At 42.7% G+C, this 21,332-nt stretch overlaps 7 protein-coding genes across 7 annotated transcripts; 4 read left to right on the forward strand and 3 right to left on the reverse strand.

Annotated features, from left to right (window-relative positions):
* Positions 1-1,004: 1,004 nt before the first annotated feature.
* Positions 1,005-1,346, forward strand: EAF02_006407 (uncharacterized protein; the record flags this gene model as incomplete). The annotated part of the gene is made up of 1 exon (XM_038902455.1): positions 1,005-1,346. One exon carries the CDS (start codon positions 1,005-1,007, stop codon positions 1,344-1,346), a length of 342 nt encoding a protein of 113 aa, XP_038757675.1.
* Positions 1,347-1,521: 175 nt separating this feature from the next.
* Positions 1,522-2,112, forward strand: EAF02_006408 (uncharacterized protein; the record flags this gene model as incomplete). Its single annotated transcript, XM_038902456.1, has 2 exons — positions 1,522-1,680; positions 1,810-2,112. 2 exons carry the CDS (start codon positions 1,522-1,524, stop codon positions 2,110-2,112), a joined length of 462 nt encoding a protein of 153 aa, XP_038757676.1.
* Positions 2,113-2,331: 219 nt separating this feature from the next.
* On the reverse strand, positions 2,332-4,882 carry EAF02_006409 (uncharacterized protein; the record flags this gene model as incomplete). Its single annotated transcript, XM_038902457.1, has 1 exon — positions 2,332-4,882. One exon carries the CDS (start codon positions 4,880-4,882, stop codon positions 2,777-2,779), a length of 2,106 nt encoding a protein of 701 aa, XP_038757677.1. The 3' UTR covers positions 2,332-2,776.
* A 146-nt stretch (positions 4,883-5,028) lies between these two features.
* EAF02_006410 (uncharacterized protein) lies at positions 5,029-5,418 on the reverse strand (the record flags this gene model as incomplete). Its single annotated transcript, XM_038902458.1, has 1 exon — positions 5,029-5,418. The coding sequence occupies one exon, from the start codon at positions 5,416-5,418 to the stop codon at positions 5,029-5,031; it is 390 nt and encodes a 129-aa protein (XP_038757678.1).
* Positions 5,419-7,874: 2,456 nt separating this feature from the next.
* On the reverse strand, positions 7,875-9,338 carry EAF02_006411 (uncharacterized protein; the record flags this gene model as incomplete). Its single annotated transcript, XM_038902459.1, has 1 exon — positions 7,875-9,338. One exon carries the CDS (start codon positions 9,336-9,338, stop codon positions 7,875-7,877), a length of 1,464 nt encoding a protein of 487 aa, XP_038757679.1.
* A 3,451-nt stretch (positions 9,339-12,789) lies between these two features.
* EAF02_006412 (uncharacterized protein) lies at positions 12,790-13,392 on the forward strand (the record flags this gene model as incomplete). Its single annotated transcript, XM_038902460.1, has 2 exons — positions 12,790-12,900; positions 12,973-13,392. The coding sequence occupies 2 exons, from the start codon at positions 12,790-12,792 to the stop codon at positions 13,390-13,392; spliced, it is 531 nt and encodes a 176-aa protein (XP_038757680.1).
* Positions 13,393-17,389: 3,997 nt separating this feature from the next.
* On the forward strand, positions 17,390-20,759 carry EAF02_006413 (uncharacterized protein; the record flags this gene model as incomplete). The annotated part of the gene is made up of 4 exons (XM_038902461.1): positions 17,390-17,499; positions 17,555-18,206; positions 18,256-19,210; positions 19,265-20,759. The coding sequence occupies 4 exons, from the start codon at positions 17,390-17,392 to the stop codon at positions 20,566-20,568; spliced, it is 3,021 nt and encodes a 1,006-aa protein (XP_038757681.1). The 3' UTR covers positions 20,569-20,759.
* Between the last annotated feature and the right edge of the window lie 573 nt (positions 20,760-21,332).

A 21,332-nucleotide genomic window follows, 5' to 3' on the forward strand; every position in this document is an offset into this window, starting at 1 on the left:
ACCAAGTCAAAGTAGCTCCGCACAGAATCTATGGTAGATCCGAACGAATATGATCGCCAATCCAAGCTGGCATGTTTCGCAAGATCAATCATTCCTCTAAACTCTCAAGAGATCTATATTCATAACCGTGATACTACGAAGTCGTGTAGTCTCATGGACGTCATATCGGTAAACTAGGCTATCTTGAGTATTTATCAGCTTGGAATGGAAATATCGGGACGGTTTTTGGATTGATGAATCATGAACGCCACCGCAAGCGCAAAATAGTGCCCTGGTTATTTCTTCCAGACGGTGAGTGTGTGTTTCCCTCTGGCTTTTTCTTCATCCTTGAGCACCGGTCTCAAAGGCCCCAATGTCAAGAGATAGCAAGCGATATGGCATGTTCTACAGAGAAAGACCACGAGTATGTGTATTTATACAGCTACCTCGTGCAAAACTGGAGCACTCTATTACTACGATGTTTAGAAGCTTCAATTTCGCTTTGAATGAGATTGGGAATTTGTATATAGATTGCTACTTCGAACCACTCACAACGAGGGAGAAAACTGGAAGTCCAGGAGTAAGAGTCAAAATGAAGTGAAGTATTTGATATATCAAGTTTTAGGAGGTTTTTTTTTCTCTTAAGAAGTTTAGAAACGGTTATTTTGTTGTGTAGCAGCTTCGGTTTGCAGAAAATAACATAATGTGGAAGTTTCTCATCGAGCTTTGCTTTGGTAAATCATCTAAACTGCGTTCTAAGTGGAATAATATACCAAGATGTTGGAGATGGAGTTGATGTAAGATTACCTGGGTATGCGTGTCAGCAAACAGTCAAATACCAACATGTTGGTTTGCAATTAGTACAAATATCTAACTCACATTTCATTCATTCATTCAATCTTTCATTCACGAAAAGAAACTTTTCCTATTCTCTCTTCTCAAACACCCAAACTCAATTTCCCCAAGACACAAAATCCCCAAAACACAAAATCCCTCCCGCCAATCTCTCATCCATCTACTCCAACATGGCCTTCACCTCCATGCTCACGCAATATTTCCCCCCCGCCCCCCTCTTCACCGAAAAAGACCTCCCCTCCCAAAAAGGCAAAGTCTTCCTCGTCACCGGCGGCAACCAAGGCGTCGGCTACGAGCTCATCAAAATGCTCTACCCAACCGACGCCACCATCTGCATGGGCAGTCGCAGCTCCTCTTCCGCCCACACCGCCATCGCCGAAATCACCGCCTGCGATCCTGCCCGCGCGGAAAATCTCGTCTTCCTCCCACTCGACCTCATGGATTTCCACAGCATCCGCACCGCGGCTGAGATGTTCCTCGCGCGAGGAAAAACTCGACGTGCTGTGGAATAATGCCGGGATAGGGGGATTGCCGCCGGGGACGAAAACGAAACAGGGCATAGAGGGTCATATGGGGGTGAATGTGGTGGGGACATATTATTTCACGCGCATGCTGCTGGGTTGTTTGAGGAATGCGGTGAGGGGGAGTGTGGAGAATAGTGTGAGGATTGTGTGGACGACGAGTTGGATGGCCGAGGGGAAGAGTCCTGAGGGGGGTGTTTGCATGCAAGATTTGGAGAGGGGGGGGTGTGGGAATGAGTATGTGGATTATGCGGTTTCGAGGGCGGCGGGGTGGATGATGGGGGTTGAGGCGGGGAAAAGGTGGGGAGGAGAGGGGATTTTAAGTGTATGTATATTTTTTTCTATCCTTTTCTCCATCATCCCATCTCATCTCATCTCATCTCGACCATCCCATCCCACAAAATCCCTCCCCCAACCCCCAACCCTCAACTAACACCCCTCCCCCACCCCCCAGCTCATCCAAAACCCGGGCAACCTCCAAACGCAAGCCTACCGCACGCAACCGGCCCTCACAAAATTCTTCATCAACCTGCTCCTGCACCCCGCCAAACTCGGTGCCTACACTGAGCTCTTCGCCGGACTCAGTCCCCTCACCTCGCAACACCAAGGCGCGTATATTATTCCCTGGGGACGCATTCAGCCGCGCCATCGCCATCCGCACGCAGACATCTACGCGGCGATGGACGCGGGACGGGGTGCCGAGTTGTGGGAGTGGTGTGAGCGCATGATTGTGAGTGGTGCTGAAGGGGATGTGTGAGGTTTGTGGGGTGGGTGTATGTGGAGAGGAGTAGGGGTTGGGAATGCGAAGCGGGGGTGATGGGTGTGGTTTAGGGTTTATATCTATCCTTCTATCCTTCTATTTATCCATTCACTCGATATAATAGTAATCGTCAATCTTATAATCGTATATTCAATGCAATGCAGTGTAGTGCTCACGGACTAAATCAGATTCAGGATTTGATTCCAATCCATACCACGCATTAATTACCCTCATCAATCTCGCTATATACATACATACTAATTAAGCATCGCTGCGGAGGTATCAAGCTTAATTCTATAATCCCATAATCCAATTAGTCCAATCCAATCTCATTCGATCTCATTCAATCTAATGCCACGCAACACAATCTCATCTTCACCCATATAATACATCAACCCAACCGAATCAAATATCCAAGTCTGATCTAATCCACTCTATCTATGTACACCCCCCTCTTCGCGCGAGCGAGCTATTCTTAGGATTTCCAATCTTCTCCTCCTCTTACTCTATTAACCCCCGCGTCCCTATTATCTAGCTTCCTGAATACCCACAAGCATATATCTCATGCTCAAGTAACTCAATCCAATCCATCTTTTACCCAACCCATCCATCAATCCATCAATCCACCAATCAATCAATCTGCATGCTAATCCCCCACCCATCACGACGCACTCGCCCAAATACTATGATTAACCCTCGCGGGCAACTTCCTCCCCTTCAACCTCTGATCAATCAGCCACAAACCCACCACAAATTCATCTCTCTCCAACCTGCCATATCGCTTTTCTTTCTGACGTCCCCAATATCCTTTCCCATGGACCAACTCCCAAGCCTCCTCCAACACATCTCCACCCAATCTACTCCTCTCCCACAGATCTTTCACCACCATTCCCGGCACCGTATCCGCCGCGCCTTCAATTTCCACCATTTCCCCACGATGATCTATCGTGTAGGGGAAAAGACCTTTATTACTCGCCCAGAGCGCTTCATATCTTTTTCTTTCTTTCTCCGTAATTTCATCTCTCCACCTCTTTCGGTTTCCCTCGTCATGTTTATTCGGATGTTTCTTGACCAAGTGTTTCTTAGCCCTTCTCCGTTCCCCTTCTCCTTCTTCTTCCCTCAATTCTTTCTCCGTTTTCGGTTTCCGCATTGTAGTTTTCATAGTCGGAACTCCATTTGCTGATAAAGTGCTCTGAGGGGGTGTAGGCGTTCTCGAGTGATCGGATTGGAAAAGTTTCTTGAGTCGTCGAGGGGGAGGAGGAGCTGGAGGTTGAATAACTCCGGAAGATATAGAAGGAGTGGAAGCACGTGATGAAGCAAGGTATCCAGCTACCATAGCATTGGAAAGAGTTTCGGCAGTCATGCTCGGGGCGTAATTGGACGACTGAAGTCGTTTTTGCTCTGCTATTTTTGCACGCAAGGAGGGAGATTTGGGTTTAGGTTGAGAGGATGCAGATACGAATGAATCGTCCGAGGATCCATCATCGTCAGCATCGTTATTGTAGGATTGACTAGACACTGGTTTTCTAGACAGCGGTATGGGTTTAGAGGATCTACGAGGAGTTTTTGTGGTAGAAGGATGCCTTGATGGTTGATTGGAAGATTCCGAGGTTGGTTCAGTTCTGTGAGCTGTTGTCAATATAGGAGATTGCATTGAACGTGGCTGAGGTGCATGCATGGGAAGATTTGTCGATTGATCTCCCGATGCAGAGAGATTAGCAGGCGTGCGTCGTGGGGGCGGTAAAGAGGGCTTTTTTATCGAAGCCTTCGAGGATGGTTCAGTAGATTCCGAAGTATGAGAGGACGTAGGTCGAATAGATTGTAGCGAGGGTTTTACTGACGGTTTCACAGGTACGGGTCCGTGAGAAGAAACTGGCTGGGAGGGTTTTTGCATTGAAGGTTTTGTAGAAAGATCAGGTGTTGGGCCATGAGAAGAAGCAGGCCGAGTATTGTGTATGACAGGCTTCTGCGCTAGAGGTTTAGGAGATGGTTTTGGACCTTCGGAACTAGTAGTATGGGAGGAAACGGGTCGAGGCTGTACGTCAGATTTTGAGGGCCCAGACACTGAAGCTTGCGAAGAAGGAGGTCGTGGATGTACCACAGGCTTCGACTTCGACTTGATTTGCTCAGAAATAGTGGCTTGCTCAGAAGCAATTCGAGGTTTCACTGAGGACTCCGAAGCATGAGAAGAAACCGGTCTGGCCAGCCCTGCCGGTTTCAAAACAGGTATAGGCGCATGACTCGAAGCAGGTCTTTTCTGATCCTGTCTATTCACAATCTCGTTTCCCCTATTACTCACAAGCCCTCCTCCCTTCTTCACTCCCTTATCCGGCTGCTCCCACATCTCCACCAAATTAGACGTAGGAGGAATACTCGATAGATCCACTCTCCTATCCGTACTATCAATCGAACTCGCATAACTCTGTCTTCTACTCGGCAATGGACTTGCCTGTTTCCCTATTCCGATCCCATAATTTTGACCCGTGTGATTCGGGCTACTTTCCCGACTTCTCTTTGCCGCCAAATTAGCCGCCATAAATGCCGCCGAATTATTTTTCACCTTCGGACTGGTTTCCGATACACCCGAAAATGGGGGAAGTAAATGTCCATTCGGTCTTTGATTTCGGTTTTGAGGCATTCTCTGTCCTCCTCGATATTCCGGTCCTCCACTAACACTCCCCCCATCCGTTTCACTCTCCCCTGTCCTTTCCCTCCCTACTTTTTGATATCCATATATCTGCTGTCCACCTCCCATCCCCGCATCCATCACCGAAACCTTAGACGGACTTCTCGCTCTCCCTCCTCCATTATTAGGGGACCCTCCCCCCTCCAACCCCCGCCTTCGTAGCAGCCGCCAATGCGCCATCTCTCCCCCCCAAAACCATTCCCTCCCATTGTGTTTTACCCGCAAACTTATTCGGCACCACCGGCGTCAACTTGCCCTTCGCATTCGAAAAAGCCAGCGCCGCACCCGTCAATGCCGCACTCTGCGCTGCGCCCGTTCCTCTCCCCGTTTCCCGTTTCGATCCCCGCTCCTCCCGTATTTATATTTCGAAGCGAATTTGTACTCGGATTATAGTTTATATTAATTCGCTGTGGAGAAGATGTCGTCGTACTCGAATTAGAATGCAAAGTTGAAGTCGAAGCCGAAGCCGACGCCGATGCTGATGTTGAATTCCCAGGGGCAGATGTCGACGTGGTATCAGAGTGTGTATTCTTCGCGCCCGCAGTTTCCGGCCGAGTAATCCTTCCCGGAGTCGTACTACCCTTACCATCTAAATTCGCGTCTGCCATTGTAGCCATGGTACCAGTCACTGCGAACTATCCAACTGATATCCTCTCCTATCATATTGCAATGCAATGCTAGAATGCACCCTTCATTGGTAAAGCCCGCGACGCAAAGAATTGATATTTCGAGATCATTTGGGACGGATACGGATGCAAGGTATTTTGCGGCTCAAGGTTTCGTGAATGTTACAATCCGGCAATTAAAGATAAACTGGTAGGTAGGTAGGAATAGGTATGTAAGGTACTCGTATCGACCTCTACCATACGTATTGTAGTATTCGGCGTATAGTGGAGTCCTTTGATAATCCCGTCATAAGATCATTGCTTATGAGACATGTCAAACCGAATATTCCATCAATTGCACACCCATCAGAATCAGAACCTGACAATCAATTCGATTATTTAATCGTCCCCGTTAAAAAAGCAACAAAGTGAATACAGCAATCCTCCTCATAATCAAATAATCAATCACCGTCGCAATAAACTTTTGCAAAATGCAGGTATTATATGTCCTCATGCACCCTAATAGGAGATCTAGATATTAAACTTTCTTCCATCCACGTTTGCAGCCATCCGGGTCTAGCTAATTATTGGTTCCAGGCACTAAAGCTAGGCATGGCCCGCAGCTCAGACGCCGCATTGTAGTATCATAGTAGCATGAAAGCATACCCTAAGCTCAGTTTACCAAGCCTAAAAATAGATTAACGATGGCAGGTTGAAAGAAATACTTCCTTCCATTCCTCACCAATCAGCCCTATGGGGGAAAAAAGAAAACAATTTTATATCTAAAATAAACATCAACAACAACAACTCGAAATTACTTTGCGATATTCTTCTGAGTGAGTGAATCCATTTATCAATTTTGTAATGGCTTTATAAATAATTAGGGAATGAATGATTGTTTATTAAGTTCATGCTGATGTGCATCTCATCTAATCTTCTTCTACGTACTACTGGTCTGCATGTTTGATTACTTATCTATGTATCCATGATTTGATATAGACGAAGCATTTCATCAGATGCAGTATCTTCAGACACCAAGAACGATTTCCATTCCAAGTTGGTAGGCTGGGCACAATCAGCTGGATTTCTGGAAACGACAATATCACCACTTCTACAGTATTTTTCTTCACACATAAATACATCCATTCATTCACAATGATTCTCATAATTAAGCTTGCGTGGTTATCACGTAAGTACCCAAGAAGTATTGTTTGTATCTTCGATTTCTCTTCATATTCTTATATTCTATTTCCTCCCATTCCACCAGGGTAGGTATTGGAAAATTTCCAGCCAGTATAATGTCAAACTCGTCCCAATGCCCTAGCCATCCATCCATCAATCCCTCCCTCATCTGAAACCCCAATCCATATATAACTCCAATGTAAAGAAAAGTAATAAAACAACCCAAGTCGTATTGGACGAGCCGTTTCTAATGAAAACTCCTTTAAACCGCTCACTCGCTATCGCTATCGCAGCCCAATGTATGAAAAGTTCAAATCCCAAACTCCTCCAATGTATTCATAAAATAATCAGTCGTAAATGAAAGTTATTCATCCGCCACCGCTAATTAACACTCGCATTTGTATTTCGTAATTGGTATGCAGAACCACGCCTGCGGACCCTAGGTGCATAACAAGTTTCATTCTCGCATGTGGGATGAGATAATAGCAGTGGGTCCTTGTCTTTTGGACCTGCATTTCCGCCCGCACAACTGGATTTCGAAAATTCCCATCTCCTCATCACTAGGGTTATTAACCTGTCCAAAGAATCATCAGACCACTCCGACTTTACCCGCCATCTCAATTCCATTTTTTTCTCTTCCTTTTTGTAAAGGATCTGCTTGAACCTGGCTTTCTTCACCATGCCATGTCATACCAGTCAGTACTAGAGAATCTTCAACTCCAGCCATACACATGATATTCGACAGCCATCTGCGACCGTCGATCTGACAGTCCTTCCAGTCCAGGGAAATTTCAAACCAAAAGCTGCTATTCGATTGTTTGACCAAATATGTAATATACTGGGTAAAAGCCAGTCCATCACAATGCCAAGTAAAAATTTGTAGTCGGAATTCCTCTACCGACTGATAAAATTTTCAATCGAAAGCAAAACACCCAAGATTTCATGTGTCATCGTGCGAACAGCCTTTTTTCGTGCTCCAGGGTAAAAGTGGATAAATTGAATCAATCAATGGGGCGGATACACCCACCCATAGACAGATCGGGGGAATCCGAACATGTGGGACCAGTGTGGTTCTAGAAGGTCGGAACTCGGTATATGAAAAGAGGTGTATCCGGTAATGAAGCGTAGGTAAGTACCGCTTGAGATCCGTCCGTCGGAACTCATGAATCATTAAGTTTGAACCAGTCCAATGCCACTAAAATAGTAAAGTCTTGAGAAGCTAAATCTAGTCGAAGAAGGTGTCGCATGAATTGTGCCAGGTAGATGATGTGAATATCTAATTCTGTTTAATAAGTAATTGCAGTCCATCGAAGAGGAACTCCATCGTTTCCAATTTCGTAAGGCTTGCTGGATGCTTGTCTGGGTGGTAGAGCCCATCTTGCTCTTCCTGGTTTGCGGTCGTCCAATTTCCCATTTTTCCTCATGGCCATTTCCATAACTGCAATTCGAATAAAATCACTGTTCTCCCTCATGTCGCGTTGACGTGCGACTGGGCCGGTCGCGACCTCGGCAAAGGCTTCCTCGGAATTTCCTTGTCTGCGTCTATTGAGTCCGGTTGGTGGCGTATCTTTTGATGACTTGGAAACCTTGTATGTTTGCATTTGAATAGATGCTGTGCATTGTGTAGCACTCATTGTTTGGGTAAGAGATGTTGGCACATGAGCATCCGTGGGAGCATTTGTTGTGGGGTTAAGATACCGACGTAGTGCTGGAGTGGGTGCATCAACCAGCAAAGGTGGCATCCTTTCATCCGTAAATGGGACCTTCGGGTCAATTGACATGATAGATCTTGTAAGAAAATCATCAGGCGTAATCATAGGTGTTGTGAGACTCGAAAATGATTTTGCCGCAGACCTTAAAGCACGCAGTGATGCAGTTAAATTTGATTTAAACGCGGACTTGCGGCGTGGGGGTTCGACGCCGGTGGTATTCTGTTGATCCTTGGGTAAATCGGATGGTCTCTGAAAGACTCTAAAGTCAAGCTCTTCAACATCGACATCTGATAAAGGATGGTCGTGCAGAGTATCCTCGCCTGCAAATGTTGGCTGATACCTCCTGGTTGGTAGAGACCTTCGCCCTCTTGAACTCGGTGTTAATATTGAGCCTGGTGGAGTTGATGCATCACTAAGGGAAGCATCGTCCAAAGATGGTACAGACTCGCTGGATGTAGTCCTACTTGATATGACTGATCCCGGACCATTCTCCGAACTGTAACAATCGGTCGAATCGGTTTCTTCTGGAGGACTCAACAATAATTCCATGGGACTCATACCAAATGTTATACTAAGTTCTTTTTCCGATACAGCAGTATGTTTTAATATAGCATCCACTGTCAATCTTTGTCTTGATATACCATGTGTGCGAGCATTCCTATTTGATCTGGGAGGCGGAATGGCCGTAATCGCCAACAAGGCAGCGACCGAGGGAGGAATAGCATCCGGCGAATGGGCATCGTAGGGGCGACGACTCGATCGCACCGAGTGATTTTTGGTAGTTTGACGACGATCCTTCCTTGGCTCGAATCCTAAACCATTTTTGAAACTATCGTGGTGACTTCTTGTAGGAATCACCACTGGCGAAGACGTAAATGTGGTCGTAACATCAGTACCGAAAGTTGACTTTGGCATGATATCTGAGGTTTGTTCATAACTGAGATTGGAATTTGGGTTGGTAGAAGAAGAAGCTGGAGTTGAAGTCGAAGGTTTCGATTTCGGCTTTTGTGTTGTGAATAATGAGAATGAGGTAGGCATCTTGTTGCTCGCGTGCCCTGAGAGTTACCGCATAAACCAGTTGTGTGTATTTATTACTTGATAGAAACCAGATTTGTCGGGATTTGAATAATACGTCAACGGATTCGTTCTTGGAAAAGTAGGAAGAATTCTGAATGGAAAACAATTTATAAAATCTTATCGGAAGGGATATCGAGCTGTTTTGCATAATTTCCAAATGGACAATACTGAAAGTCAATGATCGCAGTACTTGGATTGTACGGTGATTCAAGAGCTTATCATGATATGATTGTCGGGATAACGGGTAGGATGTGGATGTTGGTATGATAACACCAAAGGAAGTGATACTACTATATAGTAGTTATATGGTCGATTTGATAGAGAAGGAGTGTAATGAATTCAACCTTTTAATTTACCAAAGGTGTGTTGAGAGTGTATTGAGATGAGAACAGGGGAGAACGAGAAGGAAATGAATGTAGATATGTTTATTAAGCAGAAGTCAATCGACAGAGATAGTTCAAGCTGATTTTGAAGTGAATCACTAGGTACTTAGGTAGGCACTTTAAAATGAAGGCTAAGATACCGGTAGGTCGTAAGTTTGTAACTTTGGAAGAATGACTTTTGAGGAAGGGGCCGATAGCCTTATTAAAAGATAAGCTAGGAAGGAGAGAAGGCAGGAAGGCAGGAAGCGAAGGGAGGAGATAAGCGATGATAATGATGATGATGATGATGAATCTACTTGGCTACTTTTAGATGACTAGTAAGTACGGAGTAGATTTGACTTGTCTGACTGACTGACTAACAGACTGATTGATTGATTGATTGACTGACTGTTTGACTGAGACTGAGACTGACTTGACTGATTGATTGATCGATTGACTGGAGACTTTCATGACATTTAGTATCAGCTCTAAAGGGAGGGAAATCTGGAGTAATAAACTATCCTCGCTATCCTCTTGTGTTTACTATCTAATGGTCACTAGTATGCAGATCGGATAAGCTTTTGGGCATTGAGAAACGATCAAGTGCGAAAGTACGTCAATTGTTGTCAATGGATCTACCCAATTCGAGGCTTGGAAGCAATCAAAGCTAAGAAGATTGGACAGAACAGATTAGATTAGAAAGTTAAATCATGGAAATCCATATCTCGGTACTCGAGTAAGAGAGCGTTGCTTTCCTTTTCTTCCTGTCTTCTCCAATAATGATAAAGGGAGAGGAGAGGAAAAAGGAAAGGAAGTTCTCATTCGTTTATCTGTTTGTATTTGCAGCAATGAATTATCAACACATGGCTCTGCTGTGCTGTTGTGTGGTGTATTGTATTGTATTGTATTGTATTGTATTGTATTGTATTGTATTGTATTGTATTGTATTGTATTGTATTGTATTGTATTGTATTGTATTGTATTGTATTGTATTGTATTGTATTGTATTGTATTGTATTGTATTGTATTGTATTGTATTGTATTGTATTGTATTGTATTGTATTGTATTGTATTGTATTGTATTGTATTGTATTGTATTGTATTGTATTATATTGTATTGTATTCTATTCTATTCTATTGTACATACTTACTTTTACTCACTTACTTTACTGCATTCGACTCTCTTCCGTATCACATATATGGTAACAATTCGGATAATATGCAAAGCAAGAGCGACCCTGATCCATTCTTTTTCAACCCATCTTTTCCATACAGACATCCTTGAACGCCTGGAGGAACTTCCTTCGAGAAGGCTTACGAAGGGACTGTAGCTCATTACTTTGCCAGGGTGAGGTGAAAGGATGATGAAGTTGTTTTATTTTGGCATGTGGAGAATCAAGATAACATCTGTATCAGCTGGATCTGTATCCGTCACAGCTTACGGAATACTCACAAGTCACACACTTCTTTTTCCTAATATGGTGATTTTTTCTTCAACGGTTATGGAGTACTGTATCGGCCAATTTATTATACTTTCCTACATTCGCCTAAGAATTTAATCAGCATCATTATTATATCATTCAGAATCACATGATTGATTATATGCTCATTGTTCTTCCATGCGTGCGTGTCGTTGTCGAGTTATTCGTCTTGTACTGTGTACTGTGATGTGAGTCTGTGATGAGCCGACCTTCTCTTTGGATAATCTTCTTCTTCTCTTTGGCTCAGCTCGTCCTTTGAGAGAAATAAGAGTTACGTTATGTACTACAGTACCTGCCTTAAGTATGTACTTAGTCTGTACTTCATATGTTACCTACTTCTCGCTACTCCTCTCCTATACATAGGGACGCACTACGAGGTGTGTGATACTAACTGCATCATTCTTATTCATGAACTTGGCCGGAAGTCCGGATACACAGCTTGGAGGTGGATGGGTGTGCATATGGATATGAATATCAATCTATTCAATCTCACTCAAATCTCAGCCGGTAACCACTTTGGAGGTGTTCATCCATCCTGTTGTATCTGTGTTTGTACCAAGCCATTTATTGTCCTATCAATTGATTTCTCACTACTGTACTACTACTGTACAGAATACGCAGAAAGAGAAGGAGTCAATCTCGCCCTAGATCCACCTTCCTGTTGTATGAGCTGAAGTGAAATTGAATGCTGTGCTGCCGCGACAACGAAATTGCCGGATGGATACCTACCTAGGAACATCATGTACAATGATACATTGGTATATTGGTAACTGACATTGGTGCATCTTGGGTTCTTGGGTTCTTGGGCGTTTGGACGATTTTTTTTGTTCAATGTGGTCCTGTGGGTCATGAAATCCTTCATGCTTCATCAAAATGTCTTTTATCTGCATTTTGGTTGTTTCCTTCCCTATCACGAGAAAACTCTTTGGCCACGTCAGTCAAACTGATCCGCTATGTTGATTTTTTTCTGATCTTTTAATTTGTTTCATCATTTTCATGGTTAGGTTGTCGCGCCTGTTGGGCGTAAGAGTTTTTTTACTGCACGAAATAATTACCCGAAATTGAAATTCAACAAAAGTTCAATCATCAATCAATCATTTCCGACCGAGGTCCCTTTTTCTTGACAGTTTTTTTTTTCTCTTTGATTATTTTGGGGATATGGTCTGATTTTGGAAGGATATCTTTCCTTGCCCTTGTTTGTAATTGATTTAAAATTTTCAAGCAGCTTCCAAAGTTTTGCAGTTACATGATTAAATCGCAGTTAAGAAAGTCATAACCCTTGTAGTATCAAGGATAAAGATGCTGATTTTCCGGCATCCTGTACGGGGAAACTTGAGATTCTCCACATCTCATACAAATTCGACTAAGGATAGCCTCACAACTCCCAAATACAATCCTGCCGCATGGTTTTCATTTCCGTCAAGATACAAACCCACGACTCCACGAGCCCACAAACATGCAAAACCAAGGGTCTTTTGAAAAAGGCTTAAGTTGGGATCAGCAGAGCTTTCTGACTCACTTCCCCATGGATTACCCTTGGAAAGTTTAGAGCAATCAAAGTAATCAAAAATGTTCTGCTTACAACAAATGGCATGTCAGACTTTTCCCTTCTTCCCCACGATATCACATTCATCCTTTCCGTCCCAAAACGCCAAAAGAGCTGAAGAGGCTCCTGCAAGTGTATGCTTAGGGAATACTGTTATCAATAAGATATGATAGGACAGAAAATGTCCAAGATGATCCACTTTCCAGGTACCAAGCAACTTCGAACTTCCTCATTTGTTCTCGAAGAAGCATGACATTTCAAAAATTACCTTCGCATCTCGCCTCGTCGGAAATATAATGTGCAAATCGACGATCGTTGCATTTCTGCCCAGGTGTGATGGTCCAGTATGCCCAGAGGAACGTGATAGCTCATTTTCCTGCGTCGCACCAGAAACCTCTTTGGTTACATTCCGCAGTCCGCATTCCCAATCTCTATACAGGATCAAGAAGAGATGGCAATTGGCAGATAAGGCATTTCACGATCGTGTCGGTACTGGCATGCCAAGATCCTCGCATTGCTTATCTCGTGGATCGGCTAGGACCGACTTAGTGCGAGAATCTGGGGTTCGAAAGGTCCTCGTGAACTGGCCTGCTTACCGTTTGGAGAATGGGGGATGGTCGTCGTGATTAAGCTGTCGAGGCTGTGTGCAGACTGGTATTGCCAATCAGAGTTGTGTAAAGGTTGGGGGCTTAGAGCAGATGAACAACTGACGTTGAAGAATGTCCTCGTGATGATCTCTCACGTGATATATGTCGTCTTTTGGTTGAGCTCTCAAGTCTTCATTCAACTCTTGATTTTGCTCATACCTCGGTGTAAAATTATAAATAGTGTTATATACACACAATGAGGATAGTAACACAAATCAAAACATGAGTTGACAACAATATACCTCTACTAAATAATTCAAATAATTCAACTTTAGCTTTGCAAACTCTACTCAAGAACTCGAGGGTTACAAAGACAACCACGTACAAGTATCAACATGATTGCTCTTCGCAAGAACATATATACTTATGAAATGAGATACGAATAAATCCTTCCACTCCGAGAATAGTAATTCCCAGTTTACATATACCTACCTAGGTAGTACATAGGTAGATATACAACATTAGCCGAAAGGGTTAAAGAAATATGATTCCAGATATTACCACGGTTTCCCGAAGTCGCAAATCGTACTTGTTTGGAGATGCGGGGATATGGGAATATGATGGATATGATGGCGAGATTGAGAATTTGAGATGGCTAGGTACTTTTTTGAGTGCTTGGTGTGGCTACCTAGAGAGGCAGAGAGGGTTGGAAATTTGATCGGATCGAATCTGATCGGATGGTTGTGTTGTGTTGTGTTGTGTTGTGTTATGTTGTAATTGAAGATACATAGCTAGCTAGGTAGCTAGGGGTGAGGGATTGGGTATTGTTTGATTTGATAATATAGTGTCAAATACCTAGGTATTTGATGTATGGTTGGTTATGTGATGATACTGGGTAGGTACAATATGATTGGATTATAACTTCTAACTTCTAACTTATAACTTGTTGTATTATCTGAAATCTGTGTTTGGAGTGGGAGTTGGGAGTTGGGAATTGGGAGGAGATGGACTGGAGTGGAGTGGAGTCGGTTTGTATTGTCTGGGTTGTTCGGAATGGTGGTGTTGTTAGATGTTTGTTAATTTTATGTTTTTTGGGGGGGAGGGGGGTATGGAAAAAAGGGGTTTATTGATATTGTATTGAAGGATGTGTATATTTTTATACTCTATACTCCAACTCCACAACCCCCTCTTCAAATTCCCATCCTCTCATCTCTACGATAAACACACCCGAGAAAAATTACCCTAGCAAAACCATTCACAGAACTCCTATCCATCTGCGTAAGATTATAAGCCGTCACCAACAACGTCAAATATTACTCATTATAATCGATATCGCCATCGCAACCGGGCGGAATGTCCGCTTGAATATGAATACAAGTTGGGGCACAATATTATCGTAGTAGTCTCACAATGTTTCTTGGGAATCGTTATGTTTATATAGGTACCTGATACTGGTATTTGAAACTGGAACACATGGTCGTTTTTAATACGTTAAGGGATCTGATCTGTTGGCGATTGGAAATGCATGGTGGAATATTGTACGGGGTTAAGGGACTCGCCGTTCCAGAGGATTTTGAAAATGGAGGTGTGCGTTGGGAACGGTTTGGTAGATGCACAGTGCCATGGCGAGGTGACGTCGTCGGTTGAGTTGTCGAAGAGATGGGTGAGTGATTGGCTGGTTGGAGACGGGTGTAGGTGCATTATTGTAAATTGCTGATGGGAGAGAGGATAAGATGACGAGGATGGAAAGCTTAGCGAGTGATATGATGTTTGGAGGGAGATAGGTTGGGCTAGGAGACTTGGCATTTTGGGGGGGGGGGTATTTACTCTTGTGTGTGTATAAATTACCATGGCATTTTGGGGGTACTTGAACGCGTAAGTATAGCTTTGAATAGTTGAGATGGATTTATTTCTCTTCCCTGATATCGGGCGTACCCATATACATAGATGCTTATGCTTGGAGTCAAAATATAATATAGTATACATACATGTGTAAACAATGCGTCTCAACTACAAAGAAGCTTTTCATATAAACCCTACTCGGGAGAAACTCTCTTCCTTCTCATGATTTTTCCTCATTCTATGAAGTATTTCATACGCGGCGCAATTCCTCTCAATCACCCATAACTACTTTTTATTCTCATCAATGTCCAGATACTTCTAGCTTGAATATTCCGGAAGAGATGTATTGTTTTCAATTTCAACATTGGGGGTTATCTGGGCTTTTTCTGGATCTTTGATACTACTAGGGCTGCCTTCATACATCTGAATTCTATTTCAAGCTTGATTAGTCTTTCACAATTAGCATCGAGGCACAATAATATTCGTCTACAAAGAAGTTTCGTTGGACCGAACAGCTGTTTGATTCAATGAATAATGATTGATGGTCGTGGATGGGGTAGACTTGTGGACCCGCTAATTCTCGCGTATTCGTCTCGAGGAGGTGTACCGTGTTGATGCCGGCAGTGGAAAGCTTGTAGGAATTTCGGATGCGGATACACGTATTTTCCGCTTGTTTGTGACGCTTTTAGAGAGACTAGAGTTTGGAGCTATATTTTATTGGGTGTTTTTGGAGATGGTATTTAGGATTTCGAGGCGTGGTGTTGGATTGGGGCGGTAGAGGGATGGGTGGAGGCTTCAGTGGTGCGGGAAGGGCGAGGTCTGGGGATTTCATGCAGAATCGAGGGGCTCGGAGATGATGTGAAGTGCTTGCTCACTCTCTCTTTTGTCTTTTTTTATTACACGCACTATATTTGTTGATGTTTAGATCATATATCTGATCGTTTTCACCAATACATCCTAGTGGCATCGGCGAGTTAATATGGGATTCCATCATAGATTTCAATTTATTTATTCCATAACATGTTGTGCAGTCTTGCAACAATACATATAGACCAAGGTATATACGACACTCTTTTCTGGAAAAATAAACATATCGCAGCCGAATTCACATAGGGTATAACATCTCCTTGTGGTTGGTTTGTAAAGCACATTAACGGACACTAAAGGGTATCGCGTTGCAAGAATATACAGTGTACTTTGTTTGTTTAATAAAATGCAGACAATGAACCGATGATTTTACTCATCTTCCTCTCAATGGAGAGGCACACTTACACTGTACGCATCTATGAAACCGAAATGCGAGGTGTCTTCGCGGGAATGATGAGGTGATTGCACTCCATAGAAACCGACAAAGTACAAAGGATCGCGATGAAATATGGTATTCTATATTGAACCTTAACAGGATTCAATCCTCAAGTCTAATACTATCGCCGAGGAAAAGGAAGAAGATCGAGTGTTTATCGCATGCATAGTAAAAAAAATCTCATTCTCAAGAACCTTTGTATTTTATTATATCAGCAGCCCGGGCGCCATGATCTCATTCAGCTATGAAGTGAGAACTTTAATCTTGATGTGAATGTGATGGATGGATAGGATAATAGATATAGATATCTGGAATTAGTATCTGGAATTACTTCCCACGAATACTAGTCTAGAAGGCTTGACTTCACGTATCGATTGCCCATTTCCTCAGGATACAAATGCAAACGTCCTAGTTTAGAAGCAGTACAGCGAGTATTCATTTGACTCTATCACTAAGTAGGTAGTCTTCATGAATCTTTCATTCACTTGTAAGCTCCGACACGTATTTTCTACACGTGTAAATCAACCCATATTTTTTTGTACCACATTGAGAAGGATTTTCCAAGCAAGTGTATGACAAAGTAAGGTTAGCGGGTTGCAAGTTCATGATAAAAATAGCAAATACGGATATTGAGTCGAGAAGCTGTACTAAAACTTCTAATAGAGATCACAGTGAAAGTTGTAGACATTTTATGAGTAAAGATTGGCACCTACCGCCTAATAAGACTATTTATGTACAGAAGTAGCCATACGCAAAGTACGACTACATTCACGTGACAGCCTGTCAATTTCGCGCTTAGCTAGGCAACCGTAAGCATTGAGTATCGAAAAGGTCTTCTTAAGCATCAACTTTCAATCATTTCAGAGTTGATTATTCTCAACATCATGAATCATGTCTTCGAGTCAACAGAATAAAAACAAAAGGCCTGACGCTGAGGCTATAGCTGATGATGAACGTCAGTATGCTCATAGCACCATTAGTAAAGAGGAGCTTAACGACAAGTAAGTTGAACAATTCAATTCATCTAGATATGATCAAAATCTAATGAAAGATAAGATATCCAAATCGTCCTCATAATCATGGAAAAACATTACCATTCCATGAATTATTCCAATCACTCTTCGATCCTCTTGAGGCCAACAAGAATAAAAAGCCAGGTCCAGCCACTGCACGCAAAAAATTAGGACCACATGGACCTAATAATCTTTCTCCTCATGAAATACGAAGAAATATCATCATCCGATTTATGTCGCGATGGCGCGACCAAGTAGGCGATGATTTCTTCCCTGCTTTACGCTTGATCATCCCTGAAAAAGATCGCGATAGAGCTATGTATGGATTGAAAGAAGCTTCGGTTGCAAAGCTCATTATCAAGCTTTTGAATCTGTCTAAAGATTCGGATGATGGGTATAATCTTATGAATTGGAAACTTCCAGCGCGAGGTCCCCCAAGTGCCAATTCGGGAGATTTTCCGGGAAGGTGTTATGAGGTTTTATCGAAAAGACCAATGAGACAGAAGGTTGGAAATATGAGTATTGGGGAAGTTAATGAGATGCTTGACAAACTTGCTTTGGCCCAAAAGGAAGAAAATCAATTGCCTATTTTTCGAGAATTTTATCAGAGAATGAATCCGGCTGAGTTGGTTTGGTTAATTAGAATGATTCTTCGGCAGATGAAGATTGGAGCTTCGGAAAAGACGTTTCTTAATGTAAGTCGATGTCGAGTATTTCTGTAATATTACTGATTTATTCCTATAGCTTTGGCATCCAGATGGAGAGGCGCTATTTAATGTCTCTTCTAGTCTCCGAAGAGTTTGTTGGGAACTTACGGATCCTAATGTCACTTTAGAAGCTGATGAGACAGGTGTGGAATTGGGATCGTGTTTCCAACCTCAACTTGCACAATTTATGGCACCTTCATTTGACAAAATGGTTCAGAAAATGTGTCCTCAAGATACCAAGGGCAAGAATAACGAGATTGAATTTTGGATTGAAGAGAAATTAGATGGCGAAAGAATCCAAATGCACATGGAAGAAAATGATGACATGCCAGGAGGTCGTCGATTTACATGGTGGTCTAGAAAAGGCAAAGACTATACATATCTCTATGGAAATAGTTTCGAAGACGACAATGCAGCACTGACAAGACATATGAAAAAGGCTTTCGATCCAAGAGTAACTAGTATTATATTGGATGGCGAGATGATTACATGGGATCCAATTACGAATAAGATAGTGGCATTTGGTACTTTGAAGACAGCCGCGATATCAGGAGGAAAAGATCCATTCTCTGCTACAGCTGCTAGGCCAGTATTCAAAGTATTCGACTGCTTATACCTGAATGGCGATAATATCACGAAACACACTTTGAGGGATAGACGGAACGCATTGGAGGCAGCGGTTCACAATGTTGAAGGACGAATTGAAAAACACGATTTCAAATCCGCCAAATCAGCTTCTGAAATTGATCCTGCTTTACGGAAAATCGTGGCTGAGGGCTCTGAAGGACTGGTGTTGAAGAATCCACGATCAATGTATAGACTAAATAGTCGAAATGATGATTGGATGAAAGTTAAACCTGAATATATGACTGGATTTGGAGAATCTTTGGATTGCATCATCATTGGTGGATATTATGGATCAGGTCATCGAGGAGGAAATTTATCGTCATTCTTATGCGGTTTACGTGTTAACGAGAAACAAATCAAAACTGGTATGATTGCCCCCCATTTTCCAATTGACAAATGAAAACTAAATCACAGGACAGGAGCAAACCCCATGAAATGTTTTTCTTTCTTCAAAGTAGGCGGTGGATTTAATGCAGATGACTATGCCGCTATCCGCCATCAAACCGACGGAAAATGGCATAAATGGGACATCGAATCCCCACCTACAGAATTCATAGAACTAGCCGGCTCTCATCAAGAGAAAGAACGACCAGATGTATGGATCAAAGCAGACGATTCAATAGTCGTAGAAGTCAAAGCTGCATCAGTAGGCATATCCGACTCATTCCGCACAAACTACACATTAAGATTTCCGCGTTTCAAACGGTTACGTCCAGATAAAGATTGGAAAAGTGCACTTTCAATTGAAGAATTCATGGAAATAAAAGCCAAAGTGGAGAAGGGGAAAGAAGACGAATTCAAAGTCGACAAGAAGAAAAGAGGTTCGAAGCGAGTCAAGAGAGAACATATTATCGCTGGCACAGAAAATGTTGGAAACACAGAATATGCGGGACCAAACACAGATGTATTTAAGGGACTCAACTTCTGCGTGCTAAGCGAGATGATTCATCCTTCTAAGAAATCCAAGGTGGAAGTCGAAAAAATCATCAAGGAAAATGGAGGAAATATCTTTCAATCTCCTACCGCTAAAGAAGAGATAATCGTCATAGCCGATAAACGCGTGGTTAAAGTCGCTGCCTTGATGAACACCAAGAAAACTAGCATCGTTAAACCGCAGTGGGTATTACACGCAGTTGCGCAAAGAGAATCAGATGCTGCACAGGGTAGAACATCTAGATTCATAATCCCATTCGAGATGATCCACATGTTATATTGCAGAGACGAAGACAAAGAAGAGATCGAAGCAAACTCAGATGAACATGGCGATCCATATTACCGGGACGTGGGACCGCTGGAATACAAAGGAATCATAGAAAATATGGCCAGAGTTGAAGGCAAAACCCTCACGAAATATCTGCAAGATATGCTGATGAAGCAAGGCGTGGATATGACTGAATTCAAGGGGAGCATGTTTTGGGGCTGCAAGGCAATTTTTGTGGTCGGGGAATTAATGACGTTCGACATGGATCTGAATGTGCGGATCGAGTTTGAACATTTTCGGATCGCGAGTGGGAAGATTGTGGAGGGAGATGATATCGACATCAAAAGAAAAGTCAGGGAAGAAGGCGTTACGCATATTTTCTTCTCTGACGATAAACAAGAGCGACTGAGAGAAATCAGAAAGGAACTCGGCGCATGCTCACCGTATCTTCTGAGCTGGAGATGGATCCGCGATTCCTGGAAAAATGAGAAGAAAGTGGATGAGGCTCCGTATTTGGTTTAGGCGATTTGTGGATTGAATTCAGGGGTTCGTTGGATTTTTGAGGGGTTATGTATATATCTGGAGTTGGGAAATTCGATTGAGATACTAGTATCCAGATGCGGGAAATGCCAATAGGGGGTTATTGCATTATTGAATATTCGATTATTGAACTATAATGGAAGTTATGAACACATCAGAAAATTTATACATCCTATTCCATTGCAATTTGATACCCACAAAATAGTACTGTTGAAACCACCTCAGTATTTAGCGCACTATAATATCTTCCATCCTCACAAAATCGCACGTCTCATCTCCAAGAAGCATTAAGCACCTGCATGTTAAGCATCTACCATCTAACACCAAACATGAAAATTCAGACATCCCACATACATAATCTCCCAAGGGCCTCAAAACTCAGGAGTACAAGACAAGAGGGAATAAAAAAAAAGAATACTGAATATCACATCACATATAGAGGCGGAGAGAAAGGGGGAGAAGCGGTATTGAGTTCAGAAGAATTCACACCCACATCTTTCTCCTCTCTTCTCCAAGGAAAAGTTTCCCGGAATACCTACCTACCTGCCCACCTATCTATTTATCTACCTCGGTAAGGAAGCGAGAGAATTAAATCAAACCCATACATCATTCTATTCTTGAAAGAGAGTGGCGAAGAGAGCTCGAGGAGAATATCATACGTACATGATGGATATAACCTTACAGATATACATAGTGCATACATATACATAATACTGACACGCGAGATATTCACATAGGTATCGAAA

Source organism: Botrytis sinoallii (genome assembly GCF_014898435.1).
Source record: "Botrytis sinoallii strain Bc 23 chromosome Unknown BSIN_010, whole genome shotgun sequence".
Lineage (NCBI taxonomy): Eukaryota > Fungi > Ascomycota > Leotiomycetes > Helotiales > Sclerotiniaceae > Botrytis > Botrytis sinoallii.